This window comes from Equus przewalskii, unplaced genomic scaffold (assembly GCF_037783145.1).
Source record: "Equus przewalskii isolate Varuska unplaced genomic scaffold, EquPr2 ChrUn-9, whole genome shotgun sequence".
NCBI classification, from domain to species: Eukaryota; Metazoa; Chordata; class Mammalia; order Perissodactyla; family Equidae; genus Equus; species Equus przewalskii.
The window spans coordinates 69,179-91,793 of record NW_027228757.1 but is presented as its reverse complement, the minus strand read 5'-3'; the positions used below and the strand labels follow the sequence as shown (position 1 = coordinate 91,793).

Below are 22,615 nucleotides of genomic sequence, written 5' to 3'. Positions count from 1 at the left end.
CCGTGAACTGAGCAATGGGATTCCACAGCTCTCAGGGCCAGAATCTTCACCTGATTTATCACCAGCCTTTCGGTGAGATCCTCTCATATTTACAACATCAGAACCAGAATAACAACTAGATAAAGCTCTGAGAGAATGTAATAAAATTAATATCTATTCCATTTAAAAATCTTCATGAAATGGACATTTTCTAGAAAAATATGGATGGCTAAAATTGATCTACATGTGTGTAAAACTCAAAAAATCAGTACAGACAATATTGTAAAACTATCTGTCACCCTGAATGTGCTAAGCATGTCCAGCCCACCCAGGGAGGGGTCCTGACTCTGGGTGACATGAGCTCTCCAGACCTAAAGAATCCTCAGTCCTTAATCCTCAAGTCCTCCTCCTCCCCTGCTTGGATTCTGATGACTAATTCAGCCTTCTGGGCTCCTCAAGGCTGGGAAAGGGGGTGCCCACATACCAGTCCTGGATTTATGTCCTGGGTGATGCAGCAGTTTCCACATATTGGTCCAATTTCTGGACTTGCAAGTTTAAAGACTATAACGAGGGTGTGGCCATTCACTGGGGTGGGGACCTTTCGGTTGCACCACATCAAGTCCCTTAAAATATTCCCCTGTCCCACCACATTCCCTGAGGCCGCCCATTCTTGTCCCTCCCCCATTCTCTGCTAGCCCATTTTCTTCACCCTTCCCAGCAGATCGCACTCACCCGTCGATGGACAAATGTTCTCCAGGTGTAAGGTTGCATTCTTCTCTTCCACAGAGTTGCTGACCATACAGGTGAGGTGGCCATTCAACTGGCCCGGGGCAGGCTCAGGCTTAGATTCCTGGAGTTGGGGGCTGGCCCCAGTGTCTCTTTCGGCTCCAGCTCCCTTGGGAGGTCCTTGCTCAGCCAGGTCACTGCCAGGTTCTCTGTGGCTCCTGGGGTCCCACACTCCAGGCTGACCAGACTGATGTGCCAGATGATGAATGAATCTGAATCTGGGGCTGGGGCCTGGGCTCTGGGGCAGTGGGGGACAAAAGAGAAACTGACCTTCAGGACTGGAGGCCCCCCCAAGTACATCATCCACTCTCACTAAGGTGATGCAGCTGTGTGAGGTTTCTAACTGCAGCCCTGGGGAAGGACCCTTCTCCCTCTGGCCCAAGGGGTTCTGACTCCAGCCCAGGGGCAGATGGCTGAGGCCCTCCCATGCCCAGTGAAGCCTAGATGATTAAATAGACATGATGTACATGATAACCACACGATGATATGTACCCATGATAATCATACAGATGATAATAATTTTATATATTCTTATACATAATAACTACAACATGGGAGGAGCTGTGAATAAAGTGGAAAAACATGTTAAAGTTCCAGTTTTGTTCAGAGAAAGAAAAGGATACTGATTATCTTTAAATGTTGAAGTAAAAATTTAATTTCAGTAACCTGTAGGATAAAAATCCAAGGTGGTATGACTTCCAAACTACTAGAAAAGTTTAGGTCAAAGAAGAGTCTACTAATCAAATAAAGTCCAGAAAAAATAAGGAAAAAAGGTAAATAAAAAACATCAGGGGCCAGCCCCATGGCCGAGTGGTTAAGTTCGTGGGCTCTGCTTTGGCAGCCCAGGGTTTTGCTGGTTCATATCCTGGGCCTGGACCTAGCACCGCTCATCAAGTCATGCTGAGGCAGCATCCCACATAGAAGAACGAGAAGGACCTACTACTAGAATATTCAGCTATGTACTGGGGGGCTTTGGGGAGAAAAAGGAAAAAACGAAAAAGGAAGATTGGCAAGAGATGTTAGCTCAGGTGCCAATCTTTGAAAGAAAAAAAACAATACCCCCCCAAAAATTAAACAAGCTTTCAGGAGTAGGTCCATACCTGTATAAAAAATGAAATACCTTGGAATGTGTTACATCCCCCTCTTAAAAGCCAGGACTCAGATGAGGTAAAGCCAGCTGCATGCTATTTCCATTACCTAATGACACGGAAAGATCAAAAAGAAAGAGATGGGAAACAGTAGATGAAGAAAATGTCAAGAAAATGACTGCAGGTGTGGCAAGAGTCATTACAGACCAAACGAAATTTAAGATAAAAAACAAACAGGCCAATGATAGATATTTTAGATTAATATATATCTAACAACATGGTTTGGAAGTGGATAAATGTTATAAAGCAAAACAAAACAAAATCAAAGCCAAAACACTGTTGGAAATTCAAGGAGAAATTTTCAAATCCACTATTACTCCAGTGGATTATTTTACTATGGTGGGTAGACCAGAGCAAAGGAAGAAATACAGCTAAAACCAGCCAGTAATGGCCACGTGGCCAGTCTGAGAGGTGGCTCATCCACACGCAGCCCCACTTCCCTCTCCGTCCTCGCTTCCTCTGCTGTGGAATCTAGAGAGCCAAAGTCTCGCTTTCGGTCTTTCTTGCAGCTGCATTGGTGCTGACCAGGGAAGTACGGGGATCTGCTGGGGGAGGAAAGGTCTTCACTCCTGAAAAGACAGAGCCCCAGACCGAGAAGGACCTTCCCCTTGTCCTTCTCTCCTTGCTGCCTTTATTGTGGAGTGACGTCTGGAGCAACAGCCACCTCTGGACCACGAGGCAACAAGCACGAGGACAAAAGTCTATGTGCTGAGGAGGGCAGAGCAGGAAGACAGAGCGAGCCTGGGTCCCTATGACAGTGCCGAGCAAATGGCCCAACACCAGCAAATGCTATCTCTTGACTTCATTCCATGAGAAAAACAACTTTGCTTAAACCTTTGAAAATCAAGTTTTATGCTAATTTCAGTCAAACATATTCTTAAATTATATGCATAGATAACAATAAAAAAGGAGATTAGATCAGCAAAATTGAAAGTTGAATTTTTAAAAACAGGCCAATAAAAAGAGAAAATAGTGATATCCAACTCAAAAACAAAACTACAATAAATATCACTAGCAATGAGCATTGGGGCATAATTACAGATAAGATATTAAAAACTTATAAGGAAATCCTGTGTACAACTACATGCCAATTAATTTGAAAATGTAAATGAAATAATGCTTTTCCAGGAAAGTGTAAATGATCAAAATTCTGTTAAGAGGCAGCAGCAATCCTGAATACACCCACAGACTTAGAAGAAAGTAGAAAGGTGGACAACGATCTGTCCTTACAAAGGGCATGAAGTGCATATGGTTTCAGGGGTGAGTGCTACCCAATGGCCAAGGAAAATGGAATTCCTGTGTTATAGACACTGTTTCAGAGCTTAGAAAAAGGCAAAACGTTTCTCAGCTCATTCTGAAAGGATGGTTGAACTTGAATGCTCACATCAGACAAGGAGAATACCACCACCAACACAAGACAAAACACACTTGCAAATCCATGGGTTAATGTCAGTGACAAACAGAGAACTTAAAATTCCTGAATTAAATATTAGCAAATACAGCCACACAATACATCATGATCAAGTTGGGTTTATTATAGGAATACAAAGTTAGTACAATCAGGAAATTTATTAATGTAATTTACTCCATTAGCAGACGAAAAGAAAACCACAGCTAGCCCTTATTGAGCAGGTATGCATTTCCAGTCACGGCTCCAAGGGTTTACATGGACTCATTTAATCCTCATGTTAACCCTCTGAAGTTACCTGGATCAGCTGTCAGTAGACTCATCTAGGCAGGGGAGGCAACCTTTTCTGTAAAGGGTCAGATGGCAAATATTTTAGGTTTCACCAGCCATATGGTCTCTGTCACAACTACAGAAGTTTGACGTTATAGCACGAAAGGAGCCAAACACAAGATGTTAATGAATGGATGTGGCTGTGTTCCAATAAAACTTTATTTACAAGAACAGACACTGGGCTGGATTTGACCAATGGCATACAGTTTGCCAGGCCCTGATCTAGGGCAGTTATTAAAAATACAAATGTGTGGGCCCTCCTCAAGACTGTTTGAACATGTGTCTGGGGAAAATTATATTTTAAGTAGCTGTTTAAAAGATCTGATTTAATGAACAGAAAATAATTTAAATATAAAACTAAATGGACTGTCTATTACAAAGTGTTATGAAATATAGACGGGTGTTTAGAAAGCTCATGCTCTTAGTCATTTAGAGTATTCACTCAATAATTGGTTTACACGAACCTTTATTCTGCTCTTTTCAAGAGGTGAAGGAATAGTACTCATGCTTGAATAATCAAAAATCCCAGAAAACATAGGTGTGTTTCTGTATGTATCCTTTAAATATTGCTTAACTCTATCTGGTTAAAGGAATACAGTACTTCCTGAATGTCTGCAGCGAGCTGTAGAAAACACTGGGCAGATGCCAAGGAGAGCAGTGCACGGACCTTGCTCGCAAGAGGAGAGTGGACCACACACAAACAATGGTAATGCAAGGCAGAGAGAAACACCATCCATAAAAGAACTAAGAGAAAGAACTTTGAGATTTCAAAATGGAAATATTAATTTAATATGGATCAGAAAATCATTTTCTTAGGCCATGGCATTTCTGAAAGCCATGAGGGAGAGAGAGGCTGTATTTGAGGCACAATATTCTTGGCTGGAAACAAGGCTGGAATGATGGCATCAGTTGGTGGAGCGCCTCTGATGCTGTGATGAGTACTTAGTCCTACAGGCGATGGGGAGAGAACAAGTGTTGTTGGAATACTGAACTTGGGCATTATGGGATGTCAGGGAATGGAAAACAAGGCAAAAGGAAACCAGCTAGTAGCACTTCTTCTTTTGGCAACTTCTCTTCTGTTCCAACCTTGTGTTTTTGATATGATGTCACAGCACCCTAACCCTCATTACAGGGGAGGGCACAAGTCCCAGGCCTTGCCAATAGAATATACTATTCCTCTGGCCAGTGAGCCATCTAGGGGCGGTCTTGCGACCCAAGCCCTGCGAACAAGGGTCCTTCCCTGGAATTTTCCATGTGGACTGCACCAGGAAAGTCCCTTTGCTCTCTGCTCCAGTGGGACCCATAGCTGCAGAAGGCCATGTTCCCTACTGTGTGGAGAAGCCCAGGAGAATAAAGTTGACAGGAGGGAGAGAGAGAAAGAGAGACACTGAGAGCAAAGGTGATGGACCACATGGCCCCTGACAGAGAGAAGAGAACACCCATCAGCTTTCCCGTCCCTGAGCATGAGGGCCAGAGGAGCTCCTGTATTCATCTTCCTCCTAGAGATCTATGTATCTTTACAATGAAAACCTCTTTATTAACCTAATTTGAGTAGGTTTCCATGTCTTGCTGCCAAAAGAGATAGGATGAGACTGTACCAGTAGGATGTCACTGAGAGAGCTATGCAAGGAATTTATCAGCCAAGGAGGACAGAGACAAGATCAGGAATCAGGAGCTGGAGGCTAGGGGGTCAGCGGGTGTATTCCCCACCCTTCACCAACTGAAAACCCCAGCTTGGACAGCCAAGCCAGTCTCCCCAGTCTCTTCTTACAAGCGTTCCCATCCCCCATGTTGGAGTCCCTCACCCCTCCCCTGCTCCCACTAGGTGAGGATTTGCTGGTTGTGCAGGGGAAGCATGCGAAATGGATGTCCCCTGGAGAGCCACCAGCATATGTTCAGGAGAAGAGAAAGGGCCAGGTGGGTGAGTGAAGGGTAGCTCATTTGGAGCATGGCCCATGAGGGAAAGTGTTGGGAAATGAGGCTGGAGAGGCAGGCAGGGACCAGATCCTGTGTGGGGTTGGACTTTTCCTGAGTGCCATTATCCTGTGGGGGTGGGGACAAGAAGCATTATTTGGTTTTAAGCAGGGGAATAACAGGAAGAGTACTGCATTTTTAAAAAGATCCAAATATGAGCTGGTTGGAGGGTGATTTGGAAAGAGGAAGAGATGAGAGGCAGGGAGGCCCGTTAGGAGGCTGCTGGGATCAGCCAAGCAGAGGAGACGGAGGGTGGAGGCAGAGGAGCAATGGGCGAGAGCTCTGGCAGGTTGGATGCCCCCAGGCACTGCTCCCCCTCCTCTCTTTTTGCTGCTTTCTCCACTGCACATCTGCCCAGGTTCTCTGCTTCCTGGGGCAGGGTGTTGGGCTCCTCGTTGGCCTGGGAGCCCCAGGGCACAGCGGCTGGGTCGCCTTCTGCATCTTTGACTTTGACAGAGCAGGACAGAGCTTTGCCCTGAGATATCTCCAGCTGGACTTCAGGTCAATTGGTCTCAAAGTGTTTTACCTAATGACTCGTCCTATCATCAATCTCCTTCTTGGTGTTTTTATTTCATCTTCTTGGTGTTCTGTTTTGTTGGTGCAAACTTTTTGGGTCATTTAAGAATTTTTAAATCAGATTTTCGATCAACCAATTCAAGACATTTTGGATATAATTACATATTCCTAACAATCAATTTTGCAGTATTTTTATGATTGAAGAAAGATTTTTTTATCCTTTTCAGTAGCTCCTTCTCTGTCCCCATTTCATGTACACTTTATACTTTCTAAAAAATTTCAACTAGTTTTTCCTGGGATGTAATCTTTAAAATCTAGTTTTATCTTTAGTGCATCAGAAGAAATGCAAAAACTCCTAGAAAATATTTTTTTTCTTTACCCGCTTCTAGTTTAACTTACTTTAGACAAAGTGGTTGCTGGAATGCGTGTGTGGGGCATGGTCCCTATAAACCTTACCATATAAACAGAGTCTGAAGGCTTCCTCCTGGGATTTTCCTGACCGGAACTTGATTTTCGCTGTGTACAGTCCACTCATTTCCATACTGAGATTTCTGATGATCAAGAAAGCCAGGTCTGTTAGGCTGAATCTGTGCCTGTATTTTTCTTCAAGGCCATACCATTCAGGATTAGAGGTATCAGGTTTCCAGGACAGCAGAAACAAATCTCTCTCATCACCAGAATCCCGAATCCCCTCAATCTCTCTGATGTCAGGAGACGAGGAGGAGGTCAGTTGCAGCTGCACAGATCCCCCCACGGTCCTTTGCAACGTGCAGGACGAGCTGGAGTCTTTGAGAGTCTGGGAACCTGGTGAGAGAACAGCTGAGATTGAGGAAAGGAAGAAGCAGGGCAAACACCACGCTGCATCTCCTCTCTGCTTTCACATCACATTAACTTTGTATTCATACAAAGAGAATTCTCTCTTTTTACGGACAGGGAAACAAAGCTGAGAGACAACTTGCCCAGGCCTTGGTCCTGCCTAGAACATGGCAATTTTGATTCAAGCACGTGTCTGTCCCCCTCCCACACTCACGCTCTTTCCTTTTCTTGCAGCTTGCACCTAACATGGTCTTTGGTCTCATTGCAGAAACAAGAAACTGAAAATATTAACGCTGCTAAACAATAATCCAGTTTCCCCATTAGTCTGTACACACCAGAAGAAAATCATTCCAGCTTTCTCTGTTGCCACCATTTTCCCCTTAACCCGCTGAAGTGTGGCTTCTGGCCCATCACTCCTCTGAAATTGCTCTTGATTGGGTCACTAACAACTCCCTAAAATTAGCAAAGTCAATTGTCACTGGTCAGTCATAGTCTTTCAGGACCATCTTGTGGCATTTGACATGGGACTGTTCTCCATTCCTTGATAGTCTACCTATTTGATACAAATTTTTCCCCCTCTGGGCCCTCAGCTAGCCTTCATTCAGTAAATGCTTAATGAGCTTGGCACTGTTGAGGTCGCTGGGGACACAGTGATGAACAAGCAGACCACATCCCTGCACTCATGGAGCGTCCATTCTAGTGAGGGACACTGCTGGAAAAAGCATGGAAAACAAATGACTTCAGACAGTTATAAGCGCTGTGAAGAAAATAAAAAGGATGTGGCACACATTTCATCTCTGTTGCCAGCCATCTGAACTTCCTTCACATATCTGTGGAATTTTCTACCTTATGAGGCAGAGCCCACCTCCCGCTATGAATGCCAGATACTTTCCCAGCCTCCTTTGCAGCTGAGACAGCACATGACCTGGGCTCTTCCAATCGGATGCACTTACCACAGACTTTCAAACACAAGCTGATGACATGAAGGGAGGTGGCCCACAGGATCTGTGCTGTTGACAATGGCAGTCAGGGCATCAGCCACCTGCACTTGCCTGAGGCAGTGGTGGCAGCAGTTCTGGGGCAGGTCAAGTGTCCAGAGTCAGTGGAACAAGGGTTTGAGCTGTGATGTTTGGCCAGGATTAACGGACCGGCTTCTGCTGGACCAGCTCTGGTGGTGTGACTCAGGGTGTGGCTCCTGGATGAGTGGTCTCAAAGCCTGGCCATCCGGACCCCTCAAAGGCCTGTGGGCCACCTGCTAAGCTCTAATATATACATATTCAATTAGTCAGCTGCTTTCCCTTGCTCATAACCAAGAACCCTGACTGACACTTAGGATAATATGATAGAAGAGTCTTGGTTTGGTGGAGATGTGGGGGTGTGGGTGGCTCATCAAGAAAGTCCCCTATGAGTGGATGCCAATTAAGGTGAGTCCTGAATGACGACAGGACAGAATGAATTATTCTTTCTTTCTTTTTTCTTTCTTTCTTCCTTTCTTCCTTCCTTCCTTTCTTATTTTCTCTTCCCTTTTCTTCCCTTCCCTTCCCTCTTCGCTTCCTTTCCTTTCCTTTCTTCTTTCTTTCTTCTCTCTCTGTCTCTTTCTTTCTTTCTCTCCCTCTCTTTCTTTCTTTCTCTTTCTTTCTTCCTTCCTTGCTTCCTTCCTTCCCTCTTTCTGTCTTTTCTTTCCTTCTTTCTTCCTTTCTTCCTCTCTTTCTTTTTGATGAGGAAGTTTGGCTCTGAGATAACATCTATTGCCAATCTTCCTATTTTTGCTTGAGAAAGATTCACCCTGAGCTAACATCTGTGCCACTCTTTCTCTTTGGTATGTGGGTCACCACCACAGCATGGCAGCAATGAGTGCTGTAGGTCCATGACCGGGAGCTGAATCCTGGCTGCCAAAGCGGTGTGCACAAAACTTAACCACGAGGTTATGGAGCTGGCCACCTGTAAGTATTATTAAACCATAGGGAGGAGCAGGTTTGGGGTGAGGGGAGGCAAAACACAAAAATTTGTTTTTATACTTGTTAACCTTGGCTTCCAAGAACAGATGTTAAGTAGGCCGTAGGGTCTGGGTCTGAAGTTCAGGGGAAGGTCAGGGCTGGAGACGTGGCCCTCAGCCCAGTCATGCTGCTACAGCCATGGGATTAGCTAAAATCACCTGTGGGGATTATAGCTAGTGAAGAAAAGATGGCATAGCACCAACCACCATTAAGAGAGAGGGAGAAGGAGCAGCCAGTGGGAAAAGCCAGTGAGCTCAGTATCGCAAAAGCCAAAGAAAGAATTTCAGGAAGGGAGGGGAGGCCACTGTGACAGCCCTGCTGAGAGGTGAGGCCAGGCTGCCTTCTGTTCTTTTCTTTTCCTCCTGAGTACTTCCAAAATTATTTGGTGCTTCTCCATTCCACTGGTGCTTACCCCCATAATACATACATTTCTCTGCTATTATATTAAGTATCAAATTATACCCCTCTGCCCTCCATGTCCCACTGCTCACCACCCCAAGTAGGATGAGAATGTGGAACACTCAGTAGCCCATGTTCTCTGCCACCTCCCAGTCTTGTAACATTCTTACCCCTCTCCCTGCAGCAGCCTTCCAACCTAGAGGCTTTACCGAAACAGTCAAGTGTTCTATTTCCAGACCTTGTTAGATTTTCTCAAAATGTGACTTCTTTGTTCCAGTAACCTTTACTTTTCACTTAAATCACAAATTCCCAGTCACCTTACCATCATCCATTGTGTTTAACTAGAATTGTCATGTGGTTCTTTGCTATCACTGTTGACTGTATCTTTTCCTACTCTGGAGATGTCTGTTATGATGAATTTGTTATTTGATGGAGAATTGTTTGGAGGATTTTCCTCAAATTTGCTCTGTGGTGATATATTCTCTGAATCCTTACCTCAGTGCTAATATTTTGTCTTACCCTGACAGGAAGTGACATCTAGCTGATTTGCAAGGATTTGTCAATTGCTGTCCTTTCCTTTAAGCAGTGCATAGATGTCCTTTCACTGTCATCAAGCTTCCGTTATTGCAGACAAGAAGTTTGATTATTTTTCCTTTCAAATTATTTTTCCTTTGGAAGCTTTCTAAGTTTTTGTTCTTTTTTGTGGTATTGCAAGAATTATACCAGCTACTCTTAGGTGCGTGTCTTCTTTTTTCACTGAAGTGAAGTCCTCATACATACAATTAACACTATAAAGTGCATATTTTTTAGTGGCATTTCGTGTATTCACAATATTGTGCCACTGCCACCTCTCTCCAGTTTCAAAACATTCTCATCATCCCAGAAGAACACCCTGTACCCACCAAATAGCTACTATCTCTTCCTCCTCCCCATCCTCTGGTAACCTCTACTCAATCATGCCTGTTTAACGAAGTCTCCATAAAAACCCAAGTGGGCAGTGTTAGGACAGCTCCTGGGTTGGTGAGCACAAGGAGGTGCTGGAGGGTGGCCCACCTGGAGAGGGCGTGAAAGCTCCACACCCCTTCCACATACCTTGCCCTGTGCATCTCTTCCATCTGGCTTTTCATGAGTTATACGTATTTATAATAAACCAAGAATCTAGGAAGTAAACTGTTTTCCCATTGTTCTGTGAGCTGCTCTAGCAAATTCCTCAAACCTGACCGGAAGGTCATGGGAACCTCTGGTGTTTAGCCTGTCAGTCAGAAGCCAGACGGTAACAACCTGGACTCGTGACTGGTGTCTGTAGTCGGGGGATGATAGTCCTGTGGGGCTGAGCCCTAAACCTGTGGGATCTGACACAAACTGCAGGAAGACAGTGTTAGAACTGAGTAAAATTGTAGGACACCCAGCTGGTGTTTGAGAAATCACAAAATTGCTCCGTGATGGGAAAGGAACACACACACATCTAGCGTCAGAAGTAGTGTGGTAGTCGCGTGAGAGTAAAGGGGAAACAGAGGAGTGTGTTTTTCCATAGCAGGTAATTTATCTGTTTAGATTATCTTTCTCTTCTGGAGTCAGTATTGGTAAATTATATTTTCCTAGAAAATTATCCATTTCATCTCAGTTTTCCATATATTTGTATAAAGTTAAGCAAAATACTATTTTGCTTAACTTCCTTTATGTATGTGATTTTTTCTTGCTGTTTCATTTCTTCTTTTGTCCCTGTAGGCTTTCCCGGGAGGGTTTTGAAAGATTGGAACCACTCAATCATGCTTGCGTGCTAGTGGCAATAAATCAGGGGTTTCATCTTTTTCAGACAAAACATTTCAAAGTAGGAGACAGTTTGTTTCCCCAAAGCAATGTTTGGTTTTTTAAACAGGGAGTTGATGAATAAATGAAAAGCAATAGTCCATATTGGAGTATAAGAGGAAGCCATTTGGTTTAAAACTAATTTGTCCTGAACTTCTGTTTCCAAAAGAGCTTGACGTGGCCTGTTGAGCATTAATTGTACATCTGCTTTAAACATTTACTATGTCACACAGGCAAGAATGATGCCCTTAAAGACATGGATGTAACTTCCCCCCATACGGCATTTCTTTAAGAATAAGCATCAACTTCCTGGGAGCTAAGGATTCATTTCTGACCTGCTGCGTTCACCTTGTGACCACCAACTTGTGCCAGCTAAGCATCTTGTGACAGTAGTAAGAGAGATATTCCTGCCATATGTGATGTATGCTCTTTGTTCCAAGATGGTCCATCACCACTCTGCACACCCCATTTCTTTGGTGCTTTTCCTTCCTTGAGGAGGTAGTCCCAGCTATAGTCCTCAAAACTGGCTCATAATAAACTCTACCCAATTTTGATTTATAGATTGATTATGGATTCTTCCATTGACATTTCTTGTTGTAGTCACAGCAGGATTTCAGAGAAATGCACTGGAGACCACCTGGAACATACACTGAACTGGCATTCAGTACCATTAGGGGCCCACTGAGCCCCCTGGATCACTGCATTCTTCAGGTGACCCTGGTGAGATCTGAACTGTGACCTTCTTATTTGAAGTCAATGGTCCAGAGTTTATACAAGCCTTAAGACTAGGTGTCTTAGGGGGTACCGGTACATACCCTAGGTAAGAGGAAGCTAGGGAGAATTGCTAGGAAGAAGAAACCTAATGGGAATTTCCTAGGTCAGGGGAGCCTAGGGGGTACTTTGGAGTGAATGGGGCAGACTGACCTTTTTAATTTGGCTTTACGTTGGAAAGAATTGTGTTTATAAAATCTGAACAAACTGCTTGATCGAGAAATGAGAGTCTGAACATGTTCAGTTCCAGAGAACAGGACACCAGCTCCTTCCAGCTGAAAGGCATTTTTAGGTGACTGAGAACCTCACGGAAGTGTCAGAGAATCAATCCACATGATGCATATGGGACCCACAGGGCACTCCACTATCGTTCATGCTAATTAATTAAAGGCTCGTCCAGGTATATTAGGAGTGGTCTTCCAGTGCTCCAAGCCTCCTCTGCAGTTTTAGATGACTGGTGGGAGATACTGAGGCGTGTAAGAGAGTGTTTATGACCTTTGGTTAGGAAGTAACACTCACATTTCTGACCCACTACACTGTCCTTAGTTCAGTTATAGTAAAATTAAACTGAAAGAAAAATGACAAATTGAGTTTCTAAAAGCCAACCAATTCCCGAATGGGCTACCTTCTCTCAGAACTGCAGCTGGCTTCATGCTGAAACTTTCAAGTGCTTAAGGAAATGAGTATTGCAGGAAGTGGCTGGCAAGATAACCTGGGATAATTTAAAGTTACAGTGGCTACCTTTTTAAGAGCCAGGTAATAGAGGAATTTTTAAACAGTTGAGCTTGACACCATCCAGCACAATTGCTCAAGATTAATTTTCCAGAAACTGTAAATATTTATGAAGAATAGCAAAATATTAACAAATTTGTTTTGTGTCCTGAGGACTTGGCTTCATAAACATCTGGTTGGTGTCCCAAAATACAGTCAGACAAAAATGCGGTCGCATCCCACTTTTTGGTCAGAGATGGTTGGACAGAAATGTGGGTTGCATTCCATTGGATGCACCAAACAGCTGCCAGCCTCAGGGGCATTACACTAGCCATCAGAAGGAATGTTCTGATTAGATAAGATCACGTAAGTAGTGCACTCAAAAGCAAAGACTTTAAAATTCCAAAAAACCTTATTGAAAGTTTTGTTGCAAAAAGTTAGTAAAGTTATAAAAGGTAACTAAAGGAAAATATATCAGGCCATGGCTTTACAGACACCCCTGTATCTACTCCCAGAGTTAACGAGAGTCTCAGAGGCTTTCTGGGAAACTGCTATGTTAAAGATCACTGGAATTGTTCAATACCACCAGGTAGTTACTGGTTGTCCTGGCTGAAACCTGACAAGATACTTGAAAAGATTTAGCAACATATGATCAGAAATTCAGCCAAACTGGAAGCTGATATTCAAAGCCTGATTGGGATTTTCTTTCTAGCTCTTCTTCCCTAAGTTAAAATAAAACTAAACACCCACATGGAAGAATACAAATTAGGGATGATGTAGTTGGACAGCTAGATCCACCTATAGTGTCACTTAGGTTATAACTGAATTTCTGAGGAATTAAGAGAAAGTGTCCTTAAAAAGAAGTCCTTGCAAGGCTAGAAATATAGCTCTAGAGGCAGTTCAGGTTCCACTCATTTCCCTAATCTCAAAAGGCTTCTCACTCTCCAGGAACTGTTATCTAGTCCATCATCAATTCATAAGAGTGAAGAAAAGTAAGTAAAAAATGCAAGAAAAACAGCCATAAGAGCACTTTCTCCCAAAATCTAGAATCTTGAGTGTCTTCTCCACAACAATTAGTGGACAAAGCTTAAAACTAAATTTGGATTCAACTATTCTTTCATAACTAGTGAGCCTTACATTACTGTACCTGATTCATGGCAGTAATCTTAAAAGAGTAGCTGTGGAGTGGTTGTGTATGTGTATCCATATGTGTGTTATGTATGTGTGATGTTTTACCTCTGGATGGTATAATGTCCAAAGAGCTCTATTTAATTGGCTTAAAGTAAGTGCCTTTATAAATGTAATGGAAACTAACCCAAATGTCTTTCAAGCTAACATGACATAAAATCACCTTCGGTAAAATCAAGCTTAAGTTTGCTGGTTTGATTAAAATAAACACATTTTCAGAGTTCTCAACATGGAAACAAGTAAACTAAATAGATGAGAAAAAGATAAAAATGTTGGGTGAAATTTTTAACAACAATTCTGTATTATGGTGTATGTACTTAATTTCAAAAATTTGGCAACTTGAAACCTTCGAGTTTTGCTATTTGAGTCAAATGATAAAACTTATTGAGTATCTAGATCATTCCCAAATGAGATAAAATATTAGACATTAATTATTAAATATAGTTTATGTACTTTTGTCTTAGTAGAGAGAAATCAAAAGATGCTTTGGTCTACTAGTAAACAGGATTTTATTTTATTGAAAATTGTACTATGAAGTAGCATGTTTCCAGAAATTATAAAAAGTATTTATAAGTTTCCCAAGCCACAGAATGCTAATGTAAAAGACACTTTATAATTGCTTACTTCTTAGTTTTCACTAAAAGGTATGGTCTGTAAGGGTTAAAAATTCTAATTAATATATGTGATTAAGGCTGCTAAAATTTAATAAGGAAAACATCTTTGTGTTCAAGGAAAGTAAGATGTATGTTTTCAGTAAAGAAGGTATAAAACATGGAAGTATTTTAATTTGTTTTGTTAAGAAAGATAAATTTGTCCTAAAGTACTAGGAAGGAAAGAAGGCACGGGATAAATTCTGAATGTAAAAAGAAAGTTATAGAGGATTTGTGGATGAGGAACCCTGTGAAAGAATTTTGTTCATTGTTGAGTTGGCCAGGATTAATATGAACTTAATGGAGTGAGTAAGGTTTAACATCAAAAGTAAGCTAGTACAAAAACTAGAATTCGGTTTTCTCTTTCTTAAAAGGATACTTTTGCTGAACTTTTAGTCTGCTCTTGGTTAAGAGATTATAAAAGGTTTTCTTTACTTTTGAGTGAGTCTCACTTTGGCTAAACGGATAACTAAAGCACTGTTTCACAGCGACCATTGTTTCACAGCAACACAGTTCAGAAAACAATTGACGTTGTTTGACCAAGTGTTTTAACCTTTTGATATTTTGCCTAAGCTCCCCCAATTTCATATCCTAATGAAGTCTTTCTTTTGACTTACAAATTTCTCTGCTAATTTTCAGAGGGCCCCTGGGCCCTCTCAAAGAAATGTGTTCTCTCTTCCTAGAAAGAGGAAGATACTAAATTAATTAGGCTTGTTTGCTATGCTAAGTTGCATGCGAAGCATTGTCAAGTAAATGCTGATAAGCCTTCTTAGGTCATATCGTGCAGGTAAATATTATTCACTCCCTTAACCCTGCTGCCTTGCTTCAGGCACCACAGGAGGAAAACGACCATGACAGCATTCGATTATCTAATTTGGTTTATAGACAAGTCTTAAATAAATGATAAGCAAGGACATTATCCAGCTGGACATGCTGTCCAGCCTAGAGAACGCCTGCTACTTTCCGTTCACTCTACTAAGCCAGTAAAGATTTCCCTCTCTAGGCTCAAGAAATTGCCACAGAAGAAGGGAAACAAAGGTGGCAATAAAAACATGGAATTTTGACACCACCACACAGATGTGGTTTGGGTTCAATAAAAAAACCCCAGAAATCATAATCCCTACTGGAGCACAATTGCCACTGCTCGAGCATACAACCAATTATCCACTGGGCACCTGAAAAGATGATTTCATGGGGAAAGCAATTATTGGAAACTTCCTCCCACAGTGGTTCATAAAGCCTATACTCGTTGTGCTATACACCCAAAATATTATCTAGGGAAACTGTTTCATGGGTCACAAGGCCACTTCCCTTCCTCAGGGACCCTTTGAGGTATGGCAATTGGGCTTTGTTCAAATGGCATTATCTCAATGATAAATATATCTTGTAGTCATCTGTATGTTCTCACACTGGGTTGAGGCCTTTCCTTGCAGAAGAGTGATGGCTGTAGGTAAATTATTATTGGAAAGGATAATATATTGGATAGGAATTCATTCTGAGTTGCACAGTGACCATAGAACTCATTTCACTGGACAAGTAATTAAATCTATTTGTGACATTTGGCCAATAATATAACCCTAGAAGTAATGGCACAATCAAAACTCAATTGGCAAAGCTTTGGGATCATTCAATCTCTCATGGCCGAAAGATCTTCCTCTAAGTGCTCCTCAACCTTAGATCTACACACTTTGCTAACGTTCACTTGTCCCCTTTGGAGATAATAACTGGACAGCATATGCAATTAGATGAAGGAATGTATGAACCAACTCTGCGTAAAGGAGATATCTTACATTACTGTCAAGGTCTCATTGAGACAGTTAATGGAAGTGAGAGGTTTGTAGTTGATTCATTTCCCAGTGAGCTCCTCCGAGATGAAAGCTTTAAGGACCATGGACTTCAACATGGAGATTTTGTTCATTGGAAAAGACACCAGAGAAAGACTCTTAGCAGCCCTGTTGGAAAGGACCAGACCAGGTACTTGTAATCAATTCATGTGCTGAGGAATCAAAAGGCATAGACTCATGGATTCATATTTTTCATTAAAAAGAAAGTCTTCCCCACCTATGTGGGTTTCAGTTCCTATTTCTGATTCCCAGCTTTAACTGACCAATGCAAATATCTGCAAACCAGGATGAGAAGAAGATGGCATCTGTTGTAGACAGCTGTCTCAAGACTCCAGACCAGGCCTGTATTGCCAACATTATATCTCCTCATTTAAACCTTTGTAATGCTTAAACCATACACCTTTTTCGTAATCATTCTATTTCAGTTTTCAGAATACTATCATACTTAAAGAAAGTGATTGATTTGGAATAGACTGTTCTTGAAGGCCAGGCATTTATTGGGTGGCTCCTAATGGAACTCAGTTGTTACATGAAAAAGACCTGTGGCCTTGACTACTGTCTAGATGGCTAAAACACTGCCCCCTGAGCTTCCCTTGGTTACAGGGAAGGAGTCACCCTGAGCTAACATCCTTTGCCAATCTTCTGTTTAAGGCCAGATGGGCTTGCTCAGTGTCTCACTGGTATGGCCACCTAGTAGCTATATTTATTCTTTCCTTGGGGAAAGAAGATGTCATATCATATCTAGAAGGCCTGACTAAATCAACTCAATAAGATCTTAATGATAGTCAAGCAGAAATAGCCTTACTAAACACTAAAATGTCTTTAATGAGAAAGGCTGTACTTCAAAAATAGAATGGCCTTAGATGTCCTAACTGCATCCCAAGGTGATACATGTACAATCATTCAAGCTGAATGCTGTGTTTTTATACCTAATGAATCTTCCAATGTGTCATCTCTGCTAAAGCACAGGAAAAAAAAAATAGGTGAATGCCTGAAGTAATTCTACACCCAGTCTTGATTTGTTTGGTTGGCCGCCTTCAGGTATTGGTTCCCTTTTTTGACACAGATTACAATGCCTATTCTATTCCTCCTTGGAATTCTTGTAGTAGTCATAATATTCAAACTAGTTACTGTTTTCTTTACTCAGTGTTGTAGAGTGGCATGCTGACTAGAGTAATGATTGCTCAGTGACTTGAGATGGTCAATCTATCTTACAAGCCTGGGCAAACTTCCTTTTTTGATCAAGACTATGCTAAAGAACTCATTTTAAAATTAATATTTTCAGATATTGAATTATCAACATTGTTCTTGTACCCATTTTATAATCGTAAACAACGTGAGCATGACGAGTCACGTGAAGTATATGCACATTTGTGTGACAATCTAAATTAATTGAAAAATTATGCAACCCAAGAAATGCTTCCTCTGTTAATCAATACCTCTATGCTGTCCAACTATTTCCCCCCAACATGGATAACTGGGCAAATAAATGTGATCCAAGGCCAGCACTGAGGGACGTGATGCACCCAGGGCAGGTGGCAACCACCCTAGGACTGAGGGACCATATTTTGATTGTCAATGCTTTCTATTGAAAGATTATAGATAAAAAGGGGGAAAATGATGAATAAATGAAAAGCAGTAGTATTTGAGGAAGCCATTTACTTTAAAACTAATTCAGCCTGACGTTGTTTTTCCAAAGGGCCTGATGTGGCCTTTTGAGCAGGCATTGTACTTCTGCTTTAAGCATTTACTATGTTCCAAAGACAGGCACAATGCCCTTAAATATATGTACGTAATTTCCCCCCATATCAACATTTCTTTAAAAATAAGCATCTTTTCCTGGGAACTAAGGATCCATTTCTGTTCTGTTGTGTTCGCCTTGTGACCTCTGACCTGCTGACCACCATCCTGCTGTGTCAACTAAGCATCTCGTGACAGTAGGAAAAGGGCTATTCCTGTCATATGTGATGTGTACTCTTTGTCCCAAGATGGTGTATATCTACTCTGTACACTTCTTCGGTGCCCTTCCTTCCTTGGAGAAGGTAGATCCTGGGTTATAGTCCTCAAATGTGGCTCATAATAAACTCACCCCAATTTTGACTTAAGATTGATTAGGGATTACTTGCATCAATAGACCTAAATCACTAAATAGAAGGCAAGGGGCCAGGGTTCAGGAAAAGATATGAATGAGATAGTTTTCAAAGACCAACGATTTAATGCAGAGAGCTGCCAGAGCTCACACAGCAGTGAAGTTAGATCTGTGTATCTGTGTGTTTTCGAGCTGCCTGACTCCTGTTTCCTCTCTCTCTCTCTCAATCTTTCCTTCTTATATTTAAATAAATTTATTAAGCTATTTCTCACAGGCTACAGAAAAGATTCTTTACCACGAACAGGGAGATGGAGTTCCAATTTATAAGAAAACTGAGAGACATCACTAGAGAGAAGTTAGTACCACCATCTTTATAAGATCCAGTTTCATGATTTCCAGTTCTCTTCCCAGTGCACTGCTGGGACAGTTAAACATACAGGAAGGACCAATTCCAATAATGACTGAGAGACTGGGCAAGGGCAGTGCGATGACAGCCGATTCCATCTCTCAAATACCAACACATCCCATGCCCTCCTCGCAGATGCATATAAGTATACTTTCTTCCCTTGTAAAATTTTAAAGAACTAAAGTTAGATATGATGATAAGATGCCCTATGCTTTGAATGTTTGAAAAATTATTCTTTTAAGTAAAGGACAAGAGTTCACTAGCTCAGTCAACTTTGATTCTTAATAAAAATGAGTTTACCATGAACCCAGCGCTTCCTAAATCTGCTTTAATCCAAGCTGTGTTTACAGGAAAGAGAGTTTGTTTTGTCAGTGTTTAAGGGATAGAAAGGACATTGTGGCTAGAGCCACTGGGCCCCTCTCACTTCCCTGCCCTCCCCTGTCCTATGAGACCCCATGCAGCCTGGTAGGGGCTGCTCTCAATCTGTTTAGAAGTCAGTAAGGCTGTGCCAGCTTGGGTGGGGCAGGAACAGCTGCATTTCCTCCTCTGGGGGACTTACCGCCCTCAGTGGTTGTGTGGTAACCAATAGCACAGAAAGAGAGGGCAGCTGGGGGCAGAGGCAGCTTCCTGTGCATCTTGCCCTGCCATGTATGCAGCTCTCTGAGAATCGTGACAAATGCTACAATGGCAGAGCAGTGGAAGCGCCCCCAGAGGAGCCAGCATAGACGTAACTACAGCTCAAGAAAGAAAAAACCCAGGAGGACTCCTTAAAGTGCTCTCTGACCCCACGGACTCCATGACCCTAACCCGGAAATGATAGCATTTGTTGAGCAGAAAAAGGAAAGAGAATTCAGATGGGGGTAGGCACTAAAGGAGCAGCTGTTTCCCTATTGAGAAACATAAAAGGAATAATTTTCCTAGAGGCTGGGGTGGGGGGAACAGAAGGTGTGAGAAAAATTCCTTTCAACTAGCAGATGTTCCCGTACCTGCTTAGTTAAGCATTCTGAGGTCTGGGTGTCGCAGTGGGGGCAGGGAGGGTTAGGAGAGGAGGGCAATGCAGCCCGAGTCCCCAGCTCTCTGCTGTCTGAGGCAGAATGTGGTCCTGGAGCTCTTAGATACCTGGGCTAAGACGTAGTAGTGCTGAGCTCTCAGGCAAGTTCATTGGCCCTCTGAGCCTTGGTTTCCTTAAATGTAAGACGAGCGTGGTGTCATCTACTCAGTGCGGCTACGTAGAAAGCCAGATTCCAACATATGTGATTAGCAAGGGGTCCTCCATTATCTTGGCTCTCGCTGCCTCAGTATCCCTCCCAGCCCCACAGGAAACACATGGTGATGTGAGGCTGCAATGAGAGAGTGTATGTAACACTCCAGGTGTAGATCTTGCCTATGGTAGATGCTCAGCACATGTTTATTCCTGTTCCTTCTGACCAAATCCTTTTCGTCTTCTCAGTCACTCACCCAACCCAGCTTCCCTGGGGCTATCATTGTCACCACCTTAATGTTGTAACTTTCCCATCTCTCATTTATCCTCTCATTGGGTTCCAATGTTTCATTATTGTAAACAGACCAAAATGAGTGTCTTTGTGCAGAAGCTTCTTCTGCATGAAGGTTGTTCCCTTGGGGTAAGTTCTAGAAGTGGAGTTACCAAGGAAAAGGTAGAAATCATTTATTTATTTATTTATTTATTTATTTATTTATTTATTTATTCTTTGTGAGGAAGATTGGTCCTGAGTTACCATCTGTTCCAGTCTTCCTCTATTTATGTGGGATGCCACCACAGCGTGGCTTGACGAGTGGTGGTAGATCTGCACCCAGGATCCACTGGGCTGCCAGGCCACCAGTGGAACAGGCGAACAGAACCACTGCACCACTGGGCTGGCTCCCAGGTATAAATATTATAAAGGTTTAAATGTTTCTGACACATCAAATGTACTACCAAGAAGCTTTTTACTCATTTAAAAAGCTGCCTACCATATATGAGAGTGCCTGTTGTAGTGTCCCATTGCCAAACGGAGTATTCACATTAAAAAAATAACCCTGTGCTGATGCAACAGGTAAAATACGATATCTAGTTTTCTTCATTTGCATTTGTTTGATTACCTGTGACGATGACTGTCTTTCATGCTTATTTATCTTGCCTTTTTTCCCTTATGTTTTGTATCTCACATCCTCTGCTCATCATCAACAATCGTGGTAATATTTCTCTTATTGATTGGTAAGGAGGAATGGACTTTTTCAAAGGTTCCTACAATGTTCACCACAGTGCAGGAGGTGGAGGGCAGTGGGGAGCGTAGGGACGTGTGCGACCTCTGTGTTACCACAACTACCTCACGTCCCAGAGGGAAACCTTTCCTGTTTTTAAACTGTTGGATCACGATATCACTGTCAATTATGAAATAAGGAAACGTCACCTTTTATTACAGTGTCTACCAGCAAGTTTTTATCAAGCAAGAAATGTGTGATGCTGTATACATGGGGAATCTGTGTCCCTGTTCAGACACCGGTTGGAAAGTGCACGATTGCACCTACTCTCCCAAGAACACCTTGAGTGAGGCATTATTGTATCCATTTTCCAGGTGAGGAATTGAAGCTCAGAAAGATAAAGCCACTCTGCCAGGGTATTTACAATTTGTCCAAAATTTTATGGTCAATATGTGGCAGAACCAGAATTTCGACCCAGCTGGTGTGACTGCTGAATTCAGCCCCTCGTTCTACCACAAGGAGGTTCTGGGGACAAGGGCAGGGGACCAGGCCACCAAGCCCGAGCCTGGTTCCCATGAGGCAGCTCCTGCAGCATAACCCCCACCCCCACACAGAGATCAGAAACAACCGGTAACCGCACAGAAAGGTCACAAGCAGAGCGAGACAGGAAGGTCCCACTTCCCCGCCAAACCCCGCTTCCCCCCGCCCCTTCTCCTCCTTCGCCTCTGCAGGTGGTGCCACAGCTCAGCTGTCCCTAATGATGGCCAGTGGGAGATGTTCTGACCCCTCACTCCCCACACATGCCCTCCTCAGCCTGGGAGGAGCAGAAGGAAGCAGGCTGGACGCTGGGGAGCGGATGGAGACAAGGACCTGAGACTGTGGATTTGTTCCCACCAAACAGGGAGGTGGAAAATGAGACGCTGGTCAGAGGATCTCAGCGGCAGCAGCCCAACTGAGCAGGACAAATAACTGCCCTTTGAGGCAGAGGTTTGGCGGAGGTTTTTCTGTCCTGAGGAAGTTGCAGGCATCCCAGAAAAACCCCAGCCCCCTTTCCCTCCCCCTCAACCCTCAATGAAGCTGGAGGAGTCAGAGTTTTAATATCATGCAAGCCCCAGCTCCCCCTCCCACCTGACTCCTCAGCCTCCTCCACACCCCCCAGGGAGCCGCCCCACCTGCTCTGCTACTCACTAAGAAGGAGGCTGATTTGCAGCATGAGGGTCTGGCAGGAGAACCAGCTGGGGCACAAGGAGTCAACTGACTACCTGTTGACGAGGTTAGACCAGTGGCTCCTTCTCTCCCCACCTCTGGTCCCCCTCCCATCCTCACTCTCCTCTTGAATCCTCTCATCGCACACTCACCTTACCTGGTGAGTCAAGGGACATAAAAATTTACAAAAAGAAGTGTTTCTTTTTTTTCTGAGAACAATCCATGTTGATTACATAAAATTTAGAAAGCGGAGAAAATTGTTCAGAAGAAGAAAAACCACTTGTTATCACAGCTCACACAGCTAACCACCATACACATTCTTCTACCCCAGCTTTACAGAGATATTACTGATATATAACATATGTATGTTAAGATGTACAACAAGT

At 42.9% G+C, this 22,615-nt stretch overlaps 1 protein-coding gene across 1 annotated transcript in view; it reads right to left on the bottom strand.

The window, feature by feature from the left end:
* The window catches only part of LOC103541559 (CD48 antigen-like), a 96,024-nt gene extending 73,704 nt beyond the window's left edge, over positions 1 to 22,320 (bottom strand). Inside the window, exons 1-2 of the mRNA XM_070608537.1 lie at positions 22,212 to 22,320; positions 6,598 to 6,945 (exon numbers count right to left, since the gene is read on the bottom strand). Coding sequence (XP_070464638.1) covers positions 6,598 to 6,945; positions 22,212 to 22,236 — 373 coding nt within the window. The 5' untranslated portion in view covers positions 22,237 to 22,320. The remainder of the gene's footprint in view (positions 1 to 6,597; positions 6,946 to 22,211) is intronic.
* Positions 22,321 to 22,615: the final 295 nt, after the last annotated feature.